A 22,554-nucleotide genomic window follows, 5' to 3' on the forward strand; every position below is an offset into this window, starting at 1 on the left:
GCCTTCCCTCCCCACCAGTTAGCTCTAGTAGTTTAATTTCTACTGTTGGTCACTGGTCCTTGAGGACTGTTTAGACCTCCCTTCCTCCAAGCTGGATGGCCTCCTCAGTCCCCTTCATCTGTTCCCAAACTGAGTCAGTGTCCCTCCTGTGGCTCACCAATTGTAACTTACCACATTCTGTCATTTGCTTGTGTTCCCTCCAGACTGTAAGCTCCTGCAAGGAGGCATTTTGTTATCATTGTATCTTCAGAGAGTCAGAGTGCCAGTACACAGAAGAGCATCACTAAATGCTACAGGGAGCTGATGATTAATTTTACATAGAGCAGACATTTAACCAAGAATATAGCACTCCCTGTCAGATTCTCGATATTTTAAAATATTAGCTCATTTAATCCTAACAATCTTTTAATCTCCATCTTATAGATGATAAAACTGAAAGATTAAGTAACTTGCCCAAGGTCACAGCTGGTAAGGGCTGAGCTAGTATTCCCGTTCAAACAGATTATTCTTACTTATGTTGACTGATTTCAAATTCCTGCTTTTCCTCCTTCCATGGTGTCTAGGACACTCAATTCACCGTCACAGATGTGTTCTGCTGTCCTGGAAACTGGAGGCGGGCCAAACCAAGCTTAGAAGCACAGGATGGGCATGGTGGCTCACACCTGTAATTCCAGCACTTTGCAGGGCTAAGGAGGATCACTTGAGCCCAGGAGTTCAAGACCAGCCTGGGCGAAATAGCAAGAACCCATCTCTAAAAAAAAAAAAATTTTAAAAAATTAGCCAGGTATAGTGGCGTGCATGCGCGCGTGCACACACACACACACACACACAGCCTCCAGAGGCACGTGGTTTGTTGCTAACATTCCCAAAAGGTATCTGGTACTGGTTCACACTACACCTCCATCTGATTCCTCAGTTGTGAGCTGTTTCTTTCTCCTAGCCTCAGCCACCAACCCCTTCAGAAGTGGCCTCCTGAAAACTTTGAGGGGAGTTAGAAAATGACTTTGAAGCTCGGGTCAGTTCACTAAACCTTTTTATTCATTACTATGAATATAGTTGTAAATATTTAAAGAATCCATTCTAAATACATGCATTCGTTTTTAAAAGAGGAGCTTGTTAAGAATGGGTTTTATATTGTTTATAATTTTATGTATTTTGGAATTTATATATATTACTTTTGTAATTAAAAAAAAAAAAACCTAAGTTCTCAATTTTAAACAAATAGGGAAAAGCCTGAAATTTTGGCATGGCCAACTCGGAGTGTAGAATCAACGCAGGCATCTAATCTTAATGGTGATCTAAATGTGAGTATCGTACTTTTCTCAGTGTTTAGAAAAGATGTTTTAAATAAGTTAGAGTAAGTATATGCTTGGAATTTTGTATCCAGAATTCCAAGCAAATGCCTCCAGTGGCATTTTTGTTTTTTTTTTTTTGGAACAGAGTCTTGCTCTGTTGCCCAGGCTGGAGTACACTGGCACGATCTCAGCTCACTGCAACCTCTGCCTCCCAGGTTTAAACAATTCTCCTGCCTCAGCCTCCTGAGTAGCTGGGATTACAAGTGCGCACCATTTTTGTATTTTTTTTTGTTTTTAGTAGAAACAGGGTTTCACCATGTTGGCCAGGCTAGTCTCAAATTCCTGACCTCAAGTGATCCACCTTGAGTCTCAGTCTCCCAAAGTGTTAGGACTGCAGGCATGAGCCACTGTGCCTGGCCTTGTTGACTGTTCTTTAAGGCTGTACTAAGGCACAGAACCGGGCTGAGGCTGTGGCTGCAGCCCTTTCCCTCTACCTTGTCCCCATAGAGGCTAGAAATTTTAAGGTCAGTGGAGCACTATCAAACCAAAAAAGCCTCTTAAATTGTCTTCTACTAAAAAATTTTAATAGTAGCATATTAATATTTTTAAATGTTTTAGTATCATCTCATTTCAAAAACTGTATCTATTGTTCTTATATATAAGAAAAACAATGATTTTATTTTAAGTTGTTTATTGTAAGATAATTTACAAATATCTTGCTGTCTTCAGTAATTCAAATAATGGAGGAACAGTTTCTTCGGACAAAGACAGCAGTAAGCTAAAAACAAAATCAACTGGCTGAATTTTCCTTCTTTACCTGAAAAACAAAGTACAGAACAAGTAAAAAATCAAACAGCATTTTTTGGGAAAATAATGTCAAGAGATAATAATACATATTTAAGTGGGGTACTGAGAACTGAATTTACACAATAAAATGTTACTCTATACCAGTGATACTAAAATTTTGGTCTGGGGAACCTTTCATGGGGTTCATGAGGGCAAAACTATTTTCATGATAATGTTATTTTGCCTGTTTTATTCTCATTCTCGAGTATACAGTAGAGTTTTCCAGAGACCACATGATCCATGACATCACAACAAAGTGAATAGAGACAGATGAAAATCTAGCTGGCTTCTACTAGATCAATCAGACATTAAGGGGTCCTGAGACCATAAAGTGTGACAACCACCACTCTTCACCAACCTATATATAATATCTCAAAATAATGTTAATTCTCTATCCTCAAAGTTTATTTCCTTATATCTACATTTTCTATGATCAACACACTCACTACAAAAAAGTCCATTAGCATTGCCCAGGTGCTCCCGTGAGTTGGCTGCTACTATGAAGTGGCCCATCCATCTAAATCTCTCAGAGGACAATTCTAGGATTACTAAATTAGCTTCACTTATATCTGAATAGGCTTCTTTTCTGAACAGTCATGGGAAGAATGTGTGAACTTTACCTCTTCTCTGAGGATGGAACTTGATTTTCATTAATCCCTGGTTATTATATTAGAAGAAAAAGACAAAACAAGCAGGTCAAGAAGCAATCCATGCTAGTTAATCACATATGCTTTTCAATGAAAAAAAGTCAATTGTTAAACTTGATACCTTGAGTATATCATGCAAAAATACTTACCACAAGATTCGTTTGAAACAGACTCAATGACAGTTATAAAAAGTCATAGATTTCAATCCAGGTTAGAAGCAATAAAAACATGCTCATGCAAGTAGGAAAGACTATGAATATGTAATTTAAATTACAATTTTTCTATAAATTAACACAATATATTTAGAGGTATTTTTTTTGGAGATGGAGTCTCGTTCTGTTGCCCAGGCTGGAGTGCAGTGGCATGATCTCAGCTCACTGCAACCTCCTCCCAGGTTCAAATGATTCTCCTGCCTCAGCCTCCCGAGTATCTAGGATTACAGGTGCCTGCCACCATGCCCAGCTAATTTTTGTACTTTTTTAGTAGAGACGGGGTTTTGCCATGTTGGCCAGGCTGATCTGGAACTCCTGAACTCAGGTGATCCACCCACCTCAGCCTCCCAAAGTGCTGGGATTACAGGCGTGAGCCACCGCACCCGGCCATATTTAGAGTTTTTAGCCTGGCAACTAATACTTGGACCTCAAATACTATGGTTTACTCATGTTCTTAATTGTATTACTAAATAGCCAAATATGTTTATTTTGTTTTGTTTTTTGATCTTTTTCTTTTCCAAATATGTTTAAATATTCAAGTCTTGATTCATAATAACTGATAGGTTACAGAGCATGCAAGCCCATTCACAAGCAATCCAACCTTGGCACTGCATGGCTAAGTTTTTGTATAAGGATTTAGCCTACCTTCCTAGGAAGCAAAAACTTAATACTCAATTTCCAATTATGTGGATTCCTTTTTCTAAATTCTTGGTTTTGTGCAGTGGCACGATCATAGCTCACTGCAGCCTAAAACTCCCAGGCTCAAGCAATCCTCCTGCCTCAGTTTCCTGAGTAGCTAGGACAATAGGCACATGCCACCAGGTCTGGTTCATTTTTTCATTTTTGTAGAGATGGGGTCTTGCGATATTGCTCAGGCTTGTCTTGAACTCCTGGGCTCAAGCAATCCACTCGCTTCAGTCTCCCAAAATGCTGAGATTACAAGCATGAGCCAACATGAGCCAATGCACCCAGCTGATTTTGTTACTTTTAAATAGGTTTCCTGCATTTCTTTCTTTCTTTTTTTTTTTTTTTTGAGACGGAGTCTTGCTCTTTTGCCCAGGCTGGAGTGCAGTGGCGCAATCTCAGCTCACTGCACGCTCCGCCAACCGGTTTCACACCATTCTCCTGCCTCAGACTCCTGAGTAGCTGGGACTACAGGCGCTCGCCACCACACCCGGCTAATTTTTTGTATTTTTAGTAGAGACGGGGTTTCACCAAGTTAGCCAGGATGGTCTCGATCTCCTGACCTTGTGATCTGCCCACCTCGGCCTCCCAAAGTGCCGGGATTACAGGCATCAGCCACTGCACCCAGCCAGGTTTCCTGCATTTCTAATGAAGAAACAGGCTGGTCCTCAATTTTGCAGAAGTTGTATCATCATAGGTCATAGCTAACATTCGTTTTTCAAGAGCAAAAAATCCCCCTTGGGTTCTCCGGATCTCACACAGCCCAGAAACCTTCAGAATGTGGCTCCTTCCCCCAGGCTTTCTCACACTTAAGATCCAAGAACAAATCAGACTGGCTTTAACATGGGGTAGATGGCAAGAAGGATAATGGCTAACAGAAGGTTTTAGTCCTTGTATTAGTCCCCATGTTACAGATGACAAAGCTGAGTAACAGAGTATCCTAACCAAGTTCATCAAGCTAGACACCATGAGACAGTATTCTGTGATGCTAATAGAACACTGGTGACCAGGCTGTGAATGGGTTAGTCCTAACACAGCTGTGCTTAGAAAGTAAAATAAGAGAAGAATAATGCTTAGGATAGCAAGGCTGATGGATCCAACTAACAACTTACACAAAGGTCTCTGTTGGCTCAATCAGTTCTAGTTGTGTCTCTGGCATTCTGCCCAGTTTCTGCCCTTGAAAGGTAACACTTAAGGAACACTTTAAATAGTGATGAACTTTTCCCTGACTCGTAAAACCATGGGCCCACATTTTCATACACCCAATAAAATGTTATTTGTCCCTCTTCTGAACTTCCAGTTCTGAATAAACATGGCATTTCATTCATTCATTCAACATTCACAAAGGAGGTATGTACCAGGCAATGGGGACACAAAAGTGAATAATATATGGTCCCATCCTAGTCTCGAGGAGCACACAGACAAATAAAAAGCCGATTCCTGACACAAGGCTGTAAAAGCTAAGCTAAATGGAAGACAGGATGCTACAGAAGGCTGCCTCACTCAGACTGAAGGAAGGAGTGTTTTCCGGAAGAAAGGATTCCCCCAGCTGAGTAAGGAAGGATACACAGGAGGCAGTCAGATGAAGAATCAAGGGAGCAAGGGAAGAAATAGTGGCTCTTCAGGCTGCAGCACATGCCACTCCCTGGCCGTGAGAAAGAGTGACGAATCTGTAGATCTGGAAATAGATCAAGGTGGCTGAGGTTCAAGGATGTGAGAAATGGTAATGGTAAGAGACTGGACTGGGAAGAGTGCTGGTGACCAGAAAATATAGGATCACATACATCGAGTGTTTCTGCAGAATGATTGTATAACAGAGAATGGATTTTGTTATTTTCCTCATAACACTGTCACAAAAATAGGCAATTTTTTTTTCTGTGAAGGGCCACACAGTAAGTATTTTATGCTCTGTGGGTCACACACTATCACTCTCCTTTTTCTTATATCCCTTTAAAAATGTAGAACCCATTCTTAGCTCCAGGCCACAGTTTAGTAACCTCTGTTCTGCTGTGATTTCTTATTTAGTGTCTGCCTTTACTGTTAAGACTGAGCTCTCTGAAGGCAAATACTGTTACCACTATATCCTCAGTGTCTAGCACAGGGCCTGACACTTAAGGGGCACTCAAATAATTACCTTTTTGAACCCAGGAAAGAAATGACAAGGATCTGCATTAAGTGGGCATAAAGAAGGGGGAAGATTCAAGAGATAGTTAGAAGGTAAAACTTAAAGAGCATGGTAACTGATTAGTAGGAGGTAAGAAGGAACGAGTCAAAAAGAAATTACTACACATTTTATCTAATCACAATTACTTGTATGTTGCTTATCCTATTAGAATATAAGTGCCTTAAAAGAGAGAATCACATCCTTAACACTGTGTCTAGCACTGTACTGTGCACATAGTGGGTATTCAACTTAATAACTTTTTGAATAAAATTCCCATTATCTTAACCTTTTTTTCATAAACATTGAAGTTTTTCAACAACTAAGAAATTTTCTTGAGGAAAGCAGTATATAGTTGGCCCTCAGTATCGATGGATTCAACCAACAGCTGATGTAAAATATTTGGAAAAAAGACAAAAATAATGGTAAAATAATAAAAACAAAAACCAATACAACAACTATTTACATAGCATTATAACTAGAGATGATTAAAAGTATACGAGAGGATGTGCATTTGTTATATGTAGTACTGTGCTATTTTATTTCAGGGACTTGAGCATCTTCAGATTTTGGTATCCTGGGGGAGGTGAGAGAGAGTTCTGGAACCAATCCACTGCAGATACTGAGGGATGGATATACTATCTTTTGGTACTGATATAGAAAACATAATGATTAAAAAAATTCCTGGACCTTCCCAACATGCAATGGTTTATAGATTTATGTAAAACCAAATCTGAAACTAGCCCTGTAACTCAGAAAGCTTGGCTTACAATTGTTTAAATTCCAAAAAAAGATTTCATAAATGATATTGAATTATCCACATCCCATTCCTAATCCTTTAGAAAACTGAAAACTAAGCCTGAGTGTTTCCAGCTGAAACAATAAAAATAAACCAAAGAGATCCCATTTTTACCACATCTTTATAGCCTAAGAGTTAGGATGCAAGATTCAGCAATGAGTCATTTCAACTTCAGAAGACAAAAACAAAAAACTTTTAAGCATCCAAACAAGCAGACACAGCAAGAGGAAAAAAAATTCTCTGAAGGCAACAATCTACAATTACTTACAGAGCTGCAGCACCAGAGATAATTTCAATCAACTCTTTTGTGATGACAGCTTGGCGGGTACGGTTGAATGTCAATGTCAATTTGTCAATCATCTCAGCTACAAACAAAACAAAAAGATTACATAAAAAATCTGAAACTAGAGTAGAATAACTTGTTAACTAACTTCTGTTGCTTAATTTAAAAATAAGAGATTTTTGGATACCAAAATTGGCCTCTCGAAAAATGTTATGAAGATATTTTTACATCTTCCATAGGATACCTTTTCACAGTACTTGCAAATCAACTACCTATCAAGATATACTTTCTTACAGGTACAGGAATATTATGTTAATTTTTTTTTTTTTTAAGCATTCAAAAATCTTTTTAATAAGAGAGTAGGATCCAGGATTAGTTTTTGTAGCCTCGGCTGGCCCGTCGGCCTCTGGCACGCTCGAACTTCCGGCCCTTGGAGCGGACGTAGGGTTTGGTGTGGCTGTGCGGGGTTCCTGGGGCCTTGCCGAAATGCTGGTACACCTCTCGGCCCTTGCGAGGACCGGAAAGCAGGACAGTGCCGCAGCCCCTGGGGGAGTTAATATTGTTGATGCTACTCTTGGCAACGGACTCCTCTCAGCTGAGCTTCACTGTGTGCTCACAAGCATTCCTGCTGGCACCGTCCATACTGTGTACTTACAAGCATTCTTGCTGGCATTGTCCATGGCTGTCATCCTGGCACTCTGCTCACTAGTGGTGGACTCCTTCAGAGAGTAGTAGATGATGTTGGCCAGATTGTATTCTTGGTAATTTTGCAGCACATCAGCATCAATATCATCATAGATACTCATGCTCTCTGTTAAAACAAGTGATGAGTTTCTTTGAAGTTATATAGAATGAATACTAATTCATCAAAGACAGCTTTTCAGTGTAAAACTCCTTTATAATTACAGAGCAGAAATTAATGCAAGATAAGGTAAATGAATCTGTTCTAATAATTTCATCTATTTCCAAACTACAGATGATAGCATATTTTTAGCAAAATATAATGTGTAAATAAAGCATTTGATATTCTACTCCACATGTGTAACTTTAGAAAAATTAGGTCAACATTTGAAATAACTGTACTGTATTTTGTGATTATGAAGCCCTCTGGACAGCATTAGCATGTGCCTGTTACAAAGCCAGCAAGCACTCAATGCTTTTTCCAATAAAAAAAAATAATAATGAATTGAAACCAATATAGTGTAATACAGGTTGAGCATCCCTAATTCCAAAGTCCAAAATCTGAAGTGCTCCAAAATCTGAAACATTTTGAGCACTGACATGATGCCACAAGTGGAAAATTCCACACCTGACCTTGTGTGATGGGGTGCATTTGAAACTTTGTTTGATGCAGAAAATTCTTTAAAATATTGCATAAAATTGCCTTCAGGCTATGTGTATAGGGTGTACACACTCAGGTCCTGTCCCCAAGATACTGCATTATAAATATGAAAATATTCTGAAATCCCAAACATATCTGGTCCTAAGCATTCACACAAGGGATACTCAACCTGTGCAGTAATTCCAACTTAGTCATTTGATTACTGAAGAAATCTGAATGTATCAATCTGGAAAATGAGAGAGGGAAAACCTTTCAAAGCACATGAAAGAGTGGAAGAACTAGAAATTGATATGAATTGTAGTTTTAATGTTGTAGAAATTTAGAAGTACATTTCAAAATTCATTCTTTGGGGTCAAGTGGTGACACAGTACTATACATTATCAAAATACTATATTTCATTAAATGGTACTGGCTGTAACACCTACTTTATTTCCCATTAAGAGAGAAAAAAATGCAGTCAATTATAAATGATGTTCCATTGGCTGGTAGAGCCATGTCAATTTCAGAAACATTAACGTGTAAAGTACATATTTGAAAATAAATGAAATATTAGAAAATAGATGGTATATACAAGGGAAAAAAGCCTTAGAAAACTAAAATCAGTTCCTGAATATTATTCCAGGATGCTTCAATGATCAATGATGACTTTATTCCAACAATAAAACATGAGAATTGAGTCGGTCAATGTAAATTTGCTGTGAACACTGTTCAACTCTCTATTCTAGAGCTTCTGTTGTGTTGTAGTTAGAGGTCCCAAACATAAATTGCAAAGCCAGTTTCTAGCTATGCTCTTCAATCCTTGAGGACAAAAAATCTAATGATGAACCTCAATAGATACTGATTTTTCAATTAATGACAGAATAGAGCAGGAGTTACCAAACAACGACTGAATTAAGTATCATGGAAGTCAAGAGATGGCACTTCTCAGAAACAGCCCCAGATTGGCCAGGCGCAGTGGCTCATGCCTGTAATCCCAGCACTTTGGGAGGCCAAGGCAGGTGGATCACTTGAGGGCAGAAGTTCAAGACCAGCCTGGCCAACATGGTGAAACCCCATCTCTACTAAAAATACAAAAATTAGCCGGGCGTGGTGGCGTGCACCTGTAATCCCAGCTACTTGGGAGGCTGAGGCAGGAGAATGGCGTGAACCCGGGAGGCGGAGGTTGCAGTGAGCCCAGATCATGCCACTGCACTTTGGCCTGGGTGACACAGTGAGACTCTGTCTCAAAAAAAAAAAAAAAAAAAACAAAAAAAAAAAAAAAAAAAAAAAAAAAAAAAATGGCTGGGCTCATGTCTGTAGTCCCAGCACTTTGGGAGACCAAGGCAGGTGGATGACGAGGTCAGGAGATTGAGACCATCCTGGCTAACATGGTGAAACCCTGTCTCTACTAAAAATACAAAAAATTAGCCGGGCTTGGTGGCGGGTGCCTGTAGTGCCAGGTACTAGGGAGGCTGAGGCAGGAGAATGGTGTGAACCCAGGAGGCAGAACTTGCAGTGAGCCGAGATGGTGCCACTGCACTCCAGCCTGGGAGACAGCGAGACTCCATCTAAAAAAGAAACAGCCCCAAATCATTTGCTATAGCTACCACCAGATATCTTGACCCTGTCTGCCTTAGTGTACAAATCTCTCCATTCTACATGCCAAAAAATATGTATCACAGAAAAACTACTTACCAGCACTTGCAACGGTATTAAGGGAAAAGATGGGCTTTTCTTCTGTCTTATAGGAGATGACAGACCTAGAATTGACAAAAACAAATGTAAATCTCAAAATAATTTTTAAACTGTTATTTCAAAATATGAACAAAAGCATGAACATAAAAAAGCTTTTATTTCTAAATCTTTCTTGCCTGAATTTATTAAAGATGATGGAGCCTTCATCAAATTCATATCCAGAATTTAGTAATTCAAGGGCAATGACTGACGCATCTCCAAAAGTGGGGGGCTTTCTTCCCACTTCTTTGAATGCCACCAGAAACTGGTCCGAATGAGTCCTATAAGAAAAGCAACAGTTCACATAGCTAGTTTAACAAGATTTCTGCTGAAAGAGCACAGGGGATGGGAAGGAGAAAACACTGTCACCATGGATCAGGTCTTTTCGGGTACGGGTGGTGGTGATTTCCTGAGTTGTTCTACACACTATCATAATTCCTTTCCTTCAGCACCTGCAAAGAACTAAGAACTAAAAATGAGGTCTGTTTTATATTCTTTTTGCCTTTATTCCTCTCCTTCTAATCCCAATGAACTATTGCTAACATTTCCAGGCTGTAACAGCTCCTCCTCGGCTTAATGCCGATAGCTTTTGATATTCACGTGGCATTCAACTTATGATCCGGATGAAGAAGCAAAGGTAGAAAACAGGGGAAGGAAAACAGAAATGTTCCAATATATCCTGGAAAAAAGAAAAAGGAAACAAACACTCCCTTGTGAATATACCAAAAAAGGCCCCGAAGAATATACCTTGTTATTGATGAAGGTTTTGAGAGTTTGTCAAAACTTTTGAGAGAAGATTTATTTGTGCTTGCATCTTTATGAAAATAAACAATATATATTTAAATTACCTATAAAGTATGCCCCTGATTTTGTCACCAATTCCAACAAGCATAACTTCTTTCCCAGCTGCTGTTAGTGTAGCAACCTCGCTTTTCATCTGTTTAGCAATGGAGGAATGAATAGCACCACACAGTCCTCGATCTGAGGACACACCAATAAGGAGGTGTTTCTTCTTGTCTTCAGGCCCCTTGATATCAGCTTTTTCATACAGAGCTTAAAAACAAACAAAAGCGGTAATTTTTTTATGTGCAATTTACACTAAATACAATAAATCTCTAATTTACAAAGCAGTTGGTTATTTTCAAAATATGCATTTAAATTTAGCTGGCAACTGCCTAGTGTAAGCAAGTGTTCTTAGGACAGCCGTAAGCTGAGGCCGGACACAGTGGCTCACACCTGTAAATCCCAGCACTTTGGGAGGCCGAGGTGGGCAGATCACCTGAGGTCAGGAGTTTGAGACCAGCCTGGCCAACGTAGTGAAACCCCCTCTTTATTAAAAACACAAAAATTGGCTGGGCACGGTGGCTCACGTCTGTAATCCCAGCACTTTGGGAGGCCAAGGCGGGCAGATCACGAGGTCAGGATATCGAGACCACGGTGAAACCCTGTCTCTACTAAAAATACAAAAAAATTAGCCGGGTGTGGTGGTGGGCGCCTGTAGTCCCAGCTACTTGGGAGGCTGAGGCAGGAGAATGGCATGAACCCGGGAGGCAGAGCTTGCAGCTAGCCAAGATTACACCACTGCACTCCAGCCCGGGAGACAGAGCTAGACTCCGTCTCAAAAAAAAAAAAATTAGCCAGGTGTGGTGGTGGGGGCCTGTTAATCCCAGCTACTGGTGAGGCTGAGGCAGAAGAATCGCTTGAGCCTGGGAGGGGGAGGTTGTACAGTGAACTGAGATTGCACCACTGCACTCTAGCCTGGGCAACAGAATGAGACTCCATTTCAAAAAAAACACAAAAAGAAAACAAAAACAACAAAACACACACACACACACACACACACACACAAACAAAGGATAGCTGTAAGCTGAGATATTGAGGATTTGGTAGATAAATAGGGGGTTCACTGCATGGCTTTCTTTACTATCAAATATGCATAAATCTTCCTTAAGTTAAAAATTCTTTTAGATGGCCTAAACTCAGGATAAGACAGCATGATCATAAAAAAGTTAAGAGAAAGAATGTAATTACAAGTTAAAATAGAAACTTATTTCCCATTTCTAGCTCTTTACAACTTTATTTCCAAGATAAATTCATAATCAAATAAGTATAAAAGCATCTAAAAACACAATATAAATTGTTTTTAAACTGCCATATTGCATCTCTTTTCTATTAAGAAGACTAATTAAGGATGGATTACATAAATTTCTGAAGGAAAAATGTCTTCATCCTTTTGAAAAGGTAAGAATGGTGATTAGCTATCTTGAAAATGAAGGTTCTCAGCTGCTTTTCCTGCTTCAACATCATTTGGATTCTCAAAACACCATCACAAGTCATATCCATGATCACTCGGTCAGCTCTCCACTGCAATGCCCCCCACCCACCCCCGCTGCAGTCCTAAAATGCCACACTACAAGGTCATAGGATGAAATTAAGCCCTTGCATCTAACGCACGGTTTCCAAGTTCTTCTGATGGTATACTTAATAACTGGGAAAATTTCAGAATATTTTAAAAGTTAACATGGTCACGTATAATGGTTAACAAATACACAGACTCTTGACACCAAACCACATAGGTCCAAACAGAGGCTCTTCATCCTTTTATATGTGATCTTAGGCAAGTTACTTAACTTCCGTATGCTTCAGTTTTTCTCACTGAAAAGCAGGGATTCTAACAGTCCCTACCTGTACTACCTACATAGGTTGTTACCATTACGTGTCAAGTGGATGTAGATGAAAAATAAGTACGTGTCAAGTACTTGAATAGGCTTGACATCACTGTAAGCTCTAAATATAAGTCATCAGTAGTCTTTGTGTGAAACAGTTCTTCCTAATTTGTGAATTACACTCTTCCCTTACCTAAAGATCCCAATCCATATATTCGAGCTGGTTTCAGCTCTCTCTCAGCTCGGGCATATTTTGCTGCTGCTACCATTTTCATAGACTTGGTAATTTTCTGGATGTTTTTGATGGACTTTAGTCTCCTGGTAACTGAAAAACAGAAGTACTGTGTTAAGACAAAGGAATTACAGTATAACTTCCTTGTGAATTTACTGAAATATTTTTCTAAAGTGCAAGGCAGAATAATGAGCACTTAGATAAACAATAAACAGCGTGATGCTAAACCAGTCTTAACATTAGTACTAGTATTAAGAGCCAGGCGCGGTGGCTCACACCTGTAATCCCAACACTTTGGGAGGCCGAGGCGGGTGGATCACGAGGTCAGGAGATCAAGACCATCTTGGCTAACATGGTGAAACCCTGTCTCTACTAAAAATACAAAAAATTAGCCGGGCATGGTGGCGGGCACCTGTAGTCCCAGCTACTCGGGAAGCTGAGGCAGGAGAATGGCATGAACCCAGGAGGCGGAGCTTGCAGTGAGCCGAGATGGCGCCACTGCACTCCAGCCTGGGTGACAGAGTGAGACTCCGTCTCAAAAAAAAAAAAAAAAAAAAAAAAAAGAAATAGTACTAATAAAAGGAAGGTAAGACTAGCTACTACTTAGGAAAGCAAATGGCAACATAAGACAATAATATACATTTAAAACACTAAATGGTATTGAAAGTTGCCTTAACCACATATTCCGTAACATGATTTATATATAATTCCATAACATGATTTACCCCTTCCCACACTGGTATAGTTTTTTCTAGTTATATCATGATCATTCTACAAACAACAGAACATAGCTTTCTCAGGTGTCCTTTCTTACTGGCCTTTTCAGAACAAGTCCAATGTCCCAAACATATAATGGAAATCCATTTGGTCAGTTTTGATCAAATATACAATGGGCTAAAGCAGTATATTTTTGAAAGTATTTGTATTTGTCGAAATTTAGTTTTTCTTAATTCACATATTGAGACAAACAACATACTTACTATCTTTCAAAGTTGCCATATTTCGAACTTGAATCCTGAAGATAAAAGTTTTAAAAATGTTTCAGTTTTTTGAAAAATAGTTCCATTGCACAAGAAAAACTTTCAGAGTTAATATATTTATTTAAAGAATACCCCATAAAGAAATAATCTATCAAATACAGGACTCAGAATGTATATGAATAGGCATATATTTAAATCCCTTAGTAGTGGTGCGAATCCCTGTATTGAAGGCCTCCTTTTATTTGGCCTGTCTGTAACACCACCTTCCCAGAAGTCAACATGCTCTATTGACCCACACATGCTCTATTCCCACCTCCATATCTTTGCTTATGTTGTTTCGATTACAGAAAAGCCCCTCCCCTTGTTAAGCTGCCCAACTATACTTCAAATCAAGGCCAGCCACTCTAAAAACTTCCTTAGTTCACAGCAACCTCTTCCAGTAACACTTAGAGTCAATGATCTAGTCGAACATGACTACACGTGTAAAAGTAGTTTATATAAACTGATTCTTAACTTTTTCAATTCAGCTCAATAAACATTTACCAAGATGCTGTACATTCCAGGCACTGGTAAACACGACATGGTCTCTGACATATTATTACCTTATAAACAAAGTTCATGAAAAATTACATTTACATAAAATTTAGTATTTTTTTCAAGTCTTTAAAATTGAAATGCTAATGTGCAGAAGTCAAAATGATTAGACTTAAATGAAATGTTGGTGAAAGATGAATATGAGAGAATTCCTGCCCTAATGGGGGAAGACATGCTAGAAAATATTAATTATCTTTCTGCCTTCAAATCCATACAAAGTGCCTGTGTTTGCAGGCAAAGCTACACAGGAGAATTGAGCATGATGAAATGTGTGCACAAAGTAGAGACATAAGGAGGGGATTCTCGGGAACAGGATGTCATTTTAAGAGGATTCATGTTCAGGAAAGAATGAGGAATGAAGAGGGGGAAGCTCGAGACATGAGTTGGGTTTGTTACTTTAAATAATTAATATTTTCAAATATTAAAAAAAGCAAATCAGTTTAAATCTGATTTGTAGGTTAGTAGGGAAATGAATGTTTATAAGCCCACAAATCAGTTTGGTATTTCAGCAAAGTATCTCACTTGGCAGTGCCAAGCGTAAAATGAGGTTGGAGTTTTGATGAACACGAAAGACATGGGGACGTAGGCTGCCACAGCCTCACGAGAGACCTCAAGAACCTGGATGAAGATGCTGGCAAAGCAACAGGAGGCTAGATTTACGAGCATTTAACTTCTTCACATGTACATTCGTAGTAGAAAGGACAGCAGTAAGAATGATCTAAGGTTTCTCTAATTGAATGACCTTGGTGGACAGTGACTAATATCTCTCATGTGCATAGGTTAGAGGCAAAAATCCTCAACAGTGTATTAGAAAATCAAATCCAACAATGTATTAAAAATAATTATACACCATTACTACTTGGGATTTACTCCAGGTATGCAAAGCTGGTTCAATATCAAAAAATCAAATAATATAATCTATTATGTCAACAGGTTAAAGAAAAAATCATACAATCAATAGGTGCAGAAAAAGCATCCAACAAAATCTAACACCCATTCATGATAAAGTCTCTCAGCAAACTAGGAATAGAGAACTTCCTCAACCTGCTAAAAACAAACAAAAAATCCCTGATTGAATGGGAGAGGCTAGGAGCTTTCCCCATAAGATTGGGAACAAGACAAGAAAATCCCCACTCATCACATTCCTTCAGTATCATACTGGAAGTCTTAGCTAATGAAGTAAGACAAGAAAATAAGAGGCATAGAAATTTGAAGGGAAGGAATAAAACTGTTCTTGTTCATAGATGACATGATTATCTATGTAGAAAATCCCAAAGAATAAAAATAACCCCTCCTAGAACCAATAAGCATTTATGACAAGGTTGCAGGATATAAGGTTAGTGTATATAAAAAGCCAGTTGCATTCCTCTACAGCAGCCCTGAACTACTGGAGTATGAAGTTAAAAATGCCCACACACAGTTGTATGGTTAAAATGATAAACTTCATGCTCCATGTGTTTTACAATTTTAAAAATCCACTAAAATCTCAGCAAGTTTGATTTTAGTTGATACCTACTTTGTGGATATCAATAAACTGATTTTCAAGGTTATATAGGAAGGCCAAAGACCTAGAAAAGTCAAACAATATTGTCAGGACTGATACTACCTGACTTTAAGACCGCCTCTAAAGTTACAATAATAAAAAAGCAAAAACAATTCAAGGAAAAAAGGATATTCTTTTCAACAAACAAATGGTACTGGAACAACTGGACACTAATATGCAAAAATATTAATCTGTACAATGACTTTACAAATTTAATAAAAATTAACTTAAAATGAATCACAGGCCTAAATATAAAATGCTAAACCATAAAACTTCTACAAGATACCACAGGAGACAATCCAGGTGCCTTGAGTTTGGAAATGAGTTTTTAAACACAACACCAAAAGCATGATCCATGACAGAAAAAAATAAGTTGGGCTTTATTGAAATTTAAAACTTCTGTCCTGTGAAAAATACTGTGAAGAGAATGAAAAGTCAATCCACAGGCTGGGAGAAAATATTTCTAAAACTCATCTCTGATAAAGGACCTGTATCCAAAACAAACAACTCTTAAAATGCAATAAGAGAACAAACAACCCAAATAAGAAAATGGGTAAAAGATCTGGAGACTTCACCAAAGAAGATCAACAGATGGCAGGGCCAGGTGCGGTGGCTCATGCCTATAATCCCAGCACTTTGGGAGGCCAAGGCAGGCGGGAGTTCCAAGACCAGCCTAACCAACATGGGGAAACCCCGTCTCTACTAAAAATACAAAAAATTAGCCAGGCGTGGTGGTGGGCGCCTGAAATCCCAGCTACTCAGGAGGCTGAGACAGAAGAATCGCTTGAACCCAGGAGGTGGAGGTTGTGGTGAGCAGTATCGTGCCATTGCATTCCACCTGGGTGACAGAGCAAGACTCTGTCTCAAAAAAAAAAAAAAAAAAAAAAAAAAAAACCAGATGGCAAAAAGCACGTAAGATGATGCCCAGTATCATGTCATTAGAGAACTGCAAGTTAAAACAGTAAGATATCACTACACACCTGCAAGAATGGATAAAACCCAAGAAACTGACCAGCAAACGATGATGAGGATGTGGAGCAAAAGGAACTGTCATTGATGGCTGGCAGGAATGTAAAATAGTACACAGCCACTTGGGAAGATGTTCTGGTAGTTTTTTACAAAGCTAAACCTAGTCTTAACTTACCCAACTGAGATGAAAAGTTATGTCCACATAAAACCTACACAAGAGCATGTAAAGCAGCTTCATTCATGATGCCAAACGTTGGAAGCAACCCAGATGTCCTTCAATACATGAATAGATAATCTAACTCTGATACATCCATACAATGGACTATTATTCACCAAAACCACAAAGGAGCTATTAAGTTATAAAAAGGCATGGAGAAACCTTAAGTGCATACTGCTAAGGGAGAGAAGGCCATCTGAAAAAGACCAAATACTGGATGATTCTGGCTATATGACATGCCAGAAAAGCCGAGGATCTAGCAATAGTTGAGAGAAGTGGTTGTCAGGGTTTTGGGGAGAGTAGAGGAGGGATTTTTAGGGCAGTGAAGCTCTTTGGCATGATATTGTAATGGTAGATACATGTCATTATGCATTTGTCCAAATCCATAGAACTATATAACAAAAAGAGTGGATCTTTGTTTTTTGGGGTTTGAAGACAGGGTCTGACTCCCCTCACCCAGGCTAGAGTGCAGTGGTGTGATCATGGCTCCCTGCAGTCTCAACTTCCTGGGCTCAGGTGATTCTCCCACTACAGCACAAAAAATATTAGGTTTGGTTTTAAGAATGAATCTACTAAAGGAAAAGATAAAAGCTGGCAAATCCTGACAAGCTCTGTTATTTCAGAGCACAAACTACCTGCCATGACTGTTCTACTACAACAGCTTTTCATAATCACACTTGAAAAGTAATACCAGTTTTTGGCCAACCTTCCTTTTTTGGTGTAGTAATGACTTTTCTCCCTGAACACAAAATTTATTGGTTATAACAAGTCACTCTTGGATATTATTGTTTTAGGCAGACACTTCAACTGACACAAGTTTCTAGTCAGAGAATACCATATGGAACAAATTTGAATTGCGTACCATATTTGGACAAACACAGAATGTTTTGGTTTCCTTAAGTACTCCAAGTCAGAGGTATGAAGAGGTAGCATCTTTTGTGATAATGCTATGCATTTGCCCTAATTTCATGTGTTTTAAAGCACTCTCACGTTTAGCTTTCATTAATTCTGACGATGTCTATGTTACTACTTTAATTTTTAGGTACAATTTGAGTAAGAACAGTGATGAGCTAATTGAACTCTCTTTAGGGATAGCTTCCTTTATTAAATATAAAAGTTTTGCAAATGAGGAGATAAAGCTCTGAATCATTGCACGTCCTGAGATCCTCAGGAGACTAAGAAACACAGCGGAGGGAGAATCAAATGGACTGTGGATTACCACTATCTACCATGATCCCGCAGCACTGTTATAACAGCTGACGAAGGCAGTGGAGGAGGGAGTCAGGAATGACACCCTTCCAAGAAACTACAGTTTGAGAGATTTTCAAGGAGTATATTAAGATACATAAAAACTTAAAAAGGAAGCAATATTGGCTAATTCTCAAGGAAAAGAAAATTATGAAGTGACTCTAATTCTATTATTAAATGTGTAAAACTCCATTACCTGCCACCAGCAAAAACTGACTCCTTCACACTTATCTAACCCACACCCATGACTGCATCATTTTTTTTTTTTTTTTGAGATGGGGTCTCACTCTGTCACCAGGCTGGAATGCAGTGGCACGATCTCAGCTCACTGCAACCTCCGCCTCTCGGGTTCGAGCAATTCTCCTGCCTCAGCCTCCTGAGTAGCTGGGACTACAGATGCGTACCACCACGTCTGGCTAATTTTTGTATTTTTAGTAGAGACAGGGTTTCACCATGTTGGCCAGTATGGTCTTGATCTCCTGACCTTGTGATCCGCCTGCCTTGGCCTCTCAAAGTGCTGGGATTACAGGCGTAAGCCACTGCGCCCAGCCCGACTGCATCTTCTTTTCCTACATTACATTTGATGTAGAAACTGTACTTAAAAACTCTTCATTTCTCTACTGATATACATACAGCATTTGGATCCCTATCAGCATTTCTCCCATTGTCCTACATGCTTTGCAAATCCTCACACTAACCCACTGAATTGTGCACTTTTATTGCATATATTTGACAGATGAGGAACTGGTGGGACAGACACTAAGTAACCCGCCCAAGGTCACAGAGCTGCTAAGTGGCAATCAGAATTCAATCCCTGCCGTCTGAATTGAGCCCTTCAGGGCTGGCTACAGAGTCTCTCTCTTCATACAGTACTACACTCTGCTGCCTCACATTTTTTACATTTACTAGTAAATATCTGCCCTCATGGTCTCAGATGACAATTTGTCTTTTCTCTCCTGAAATGCCATCTCCTTTTCAGCATATGTAGTTTATGACTACTGACATGTTATTATAAAGCAGTTCCATTTTAGAGACTACTGAACTCTAAGAAATAGAAATATGTTTTTCCCAAATTTGAAGACGGTAAAATCCGGGACTCTTTCTCTCAAATTTTTAATTTCCATTTTCTTATATGATGCTTTAAAAAAAAGGTTTAATTTTCAAAACGTTAGAGTATTTTGCCAATACTCTAACAACTATTAAAATAACCACTGTGAATTTAAGTAAGCCTAAGGTTTAGTTTATGTTAGTATGGTAACCTCTCTGAAAACAAAAACTAAAACAATAACAAATTGTACTTTAAAAAACTTCCAGTAATCCAGACAGAAGCATGGAAATATGCCTCTTCATGGTTCGTTAAGACAAAGGTCTTTTTTTCCCCTTCCAAATTAATTCTGTGGAGTGGTTTTAATTTCTGAATTCAAAAGGCAATTATAATTCACGGGAAGAGAAATGGCGGAAGGGGCAGGAAAGACATTAAGCACCAGGAGTGAAGGAATACATGAAAAGAAGAGGACAGAATATGCTTTCATAGGGGAACATTGTTGATTGACGATTTAAAACCAATATTCCAAAGGGATTAAGGTCAGGATTAGGATCTTTATATGCTGATTGAGGTTCAGATTTAAGCTCCTAACAGTAGTTGTCTGGAACTGAGAGCTCTTATTTAAAACGATCCTTCACTAAAAGAGCTTCAAATTATCTTACAGGTGCTTTAAAAAAAGATATTTCTAAAATTTTTTGTAAAATATTGTCTTTGTTTCAGAAACTCTTTCCACTTTTTTAAAGATCAACTTAGAAACTAAGGTTCTAAAAATACTGACAGATAACATTAATGCGTGGCAAGAAGGTAAGGACAGGAGAGCTGATGTTCGCAGAGCACCACAGCATGCCAGGCACTGTCCCAGGAAACTGACTGAGACCTTATCTATTTGTTCACCATCACATTTTGGCACTTTCCAAGTACCACCGGGTGCAGTGCAAGCACTCAGCTAATGTCTGCTGACTGGTTAACAATTGGGACAATCCATACAACTGAGAATTCAACTACAGTGACCTTTTAATTCCCATGAATGTTCTTTTTCCATATTAGAGAAAAAAAAATCTGACTTCCAAGGCCAAGCCACCAAAAATTTTATGTGGCTAATTCACATCAGATTTCATTCTGAAAATCTCGTATATTACTATCAGTTATTTGCTTAATGAAAAACATATTTATTTCTACTAATGATTTATGGTCCCTTCATATAAATTAGGATACAAAAATCTAGTTTAGCACTGTAGCGCCTTAGAAATCCTCCATACTGTTAAGAGCAGGGAATTGCTACGAAACAGCTTATAATCCCCTTAGCAGCGTGTCTGAAATTCTTCCAGATTCTGTCAAGCTTCAAAACTGAACAGCACCACCCACAAACCAACTTTTACCTGCCCATTCCCAGGCCTTCTAATATGCATTTCCCCCAGCCCAGGTCCCCCTACCCGGAACTAATGTTTAAAATTCTCGAGGCTCGTGGCACCCTTTGGCTGCCTGTCAGTTAACAAATGGCACTTAAAGCCCACGGAACTCCTCCTCCAGGACCTGGGGGCAATTTCATGACCTTGCAGGGTTACGGTTTCAGCAAGTGGTTTCAACGTAGTGCTAGGTGTCCTTCCCTTCCCCGCCCTCAGACAGATCTGTACGGTCCCTTCTGCACCAAAACCACCCTCAGAGGCATCTAGGATGTTCGCCTTTGCTGTTGCAGCACCCAGCAAAGCGTCTGCAACACGGGAGGTGCTCGACGGCCGCGCTCTCTGACTCGATCGAATCTTAAAGGGTCACTCTGTCCAGCACTGGAGGGTTTCAAAGGGCGTCAAGGACAAAAAGCACAACTTAACCTTCCCCTGGGCTATTGCTCAGGCTCCCGTCACCTTGCAGGCCCTGAGACTGGGGGCCTGGCTCGCAGTGGAAGCTCAGGAAGTGCTGATTAGCTGAGGGAACTCAAGGCCGCCCAGACGTCAGTTTGGACTCAGGCCGCAGTCCCGAGGTCCCAGGTGGCCCTCCGACCTCAGGGAACGGGGCGGGACCTTGCTCCGCCGGAGCTCGGCCCTGCGCACGCCTTGCCGGCCTCAGAGCCGCTTCCTGCAGCCCCTGCTACCCAGCGCCTCCGAGGGGCCAGGGGCCCAGCTAGGCCCTGCAACCCCAGATCTGCCCCGCGCCCATCTCCTCCTCCCTGCCCCGTGCCCAAGCTCTTCCATCCCTTGCGGTCCCGCCGATCTTCCCGCAAGCTGCCATACCATTGCGGCTGCAAGGTCCAGGCCGACAGCCCAGCGACGCCCGCGCGAGAGAACATGGTAGCCGCAGCCCTGCTGAAGGTCGGTCAGGCAGGCCTCAGAGCGCACGCGCAGAAGCTCCCCAGCGCGCCCCTCCCACCTCGCTCTCTTCTTCAGTGTCGTTCCCTCGCGCTAAGGTGAGGAGAGTCTCGCGAGCGTTGCAACCCAGTCTTCCCAGGCCCCACCTCCTTCCTCCTCTCAGCTGGGATTTGTCCCGCCCACCGCCGCCAGCCCGGTTCCGTTTCCGGCTGGCTGAGTACTGGGGTCCGGGAAGTGGTCGCTGCCGTGGTCGCCATGGGGAAGTCGGATTTTCTTACTCCCAAGGCTATCGCCAACAGGATCAAGTCCAAGGGGCTGCAGAAGTTACGCTGGTATTGCCAGATGTGCCAGAAGCAGTGTCGGGACGAGGTGAGTGGGCCCGGAGTGGCCCCGTCTTCCCAGGAGGGCCCCTGGCAATCCAGGATCAGGTCCTGGGCGCGGGGCTGAGGGCGCGGGGCTGAGGGCGCGGGGCTGGGGCTCCCGGGGTCCGGGTCGTGCGGCTTCTGAGGTCTGCACTGGGCGAGTCAACTACTCAGCGCACGAGAGCCGTCCGTCCCCGCAGCCCCCGGGCCCAGCGGGCAGCCTGTGTTCTGCGACCCCTCATTCCTCCCCAGTCCGATCCCCACCACCAAAGAAATGAAATCAGAAAAGGTTTTGCAGCCTTCACAGGGAAGGGGATACTGCAATACTAGACGCCCGGGCAATGCCAGTAACAGTCATCAGCTCTGACTTGACTCTGAAGAGAAACAGAGTGGTTAGGATTCACTCCTCTTTT

At 40.6% G+C, this 22,554-nt stretch overlaps 2 protein-coding genes across 9 annotated transcripts in view; one reads left to right on the top strand and one right to left on the bottom strand.

Moving 5' to 3' along the window:
- Positions 1–1,969: 1,969 nt before the first annotated feature.
- On the bottom strand, positions 1,970–21,864 carry ATP5F1C (ATP synthase F1 subunit gamma). Of its 3 annotated transcripts, XM_003257621.4 has the most exons (10): positions 21,705–21,864; positions 13,861–13,895; positions 12,842–12,973; positions 10,831–11,035; positions 10,120–10,263; positions 9,944–10,008; positions 7,583–7,738; positions 6,913–7,009; positions 2,762–2,798; positions 1,970–2,112 (listed from the first exon to the last, which is right to left on the bottom strand). In XM_003257621.4, exons 1-9 carry the CDS (start codon positions 21,758–21,760, stop codon positions 2,792–2,794), a joined length of 897 nt encoding a protein of 298 aa, XP_003257669.1. In that variant the 5' UTR covers positions 21,761–21,864; the 3' UTR covers positions 1,970–2,112; positions 2,762–2,791. The 3 variants fall into 3 exon arrangements, with proteins under 3 accessions (XP_003257669.1, XP_030675195.1, XP_003257670.1); XM_030819335.1 differs by lacking the exon at positions 13,861–13,895; XM_003257622.3 differs by lacking the exon at positions 2,762–2,798.
- Positions 21,865–21,946: 82 nt separating this feature from the next.
- Positions 21,947–22,554, top strand: part of KIN (Kin17 DNA and RNA binding protein) — a 35,785-nt gene continuing 35,177 nt past the window's right edge. For all 6 annotated transcript variants that reach the window (XR_004031771.1, XM_030819337.1, XM_030819338.1 and 3 more), the window contains exon 1: positions 21,947–22,148. Coding sequence is in view for 5 of the 6 variants with exons in the window: in XM_030819337.1 (XP_030675197.1) it covers positions 22,035–22,148 (114 nt within the window). In the remaining variant the exon portion in view is untranslated. The remainder of the gene's footprint in view (positions 22,149–22,554) is intronic.

This window comes from Nomascus leucogenys, chromosome 9 (assembly GCF_006542625.1).
Source record: "Nomascus leucogenys isolate Asia chromosome 9, Asia_NLE_v1, whole genome shotgun sequence".
In the NCBI taxonomy this organism is placed as follows: Eukaryota; Metazoa; Chordata; class Mammalia; order Primates; family Hylobatidae; genus Nomascus; species Nomascus leucogenys.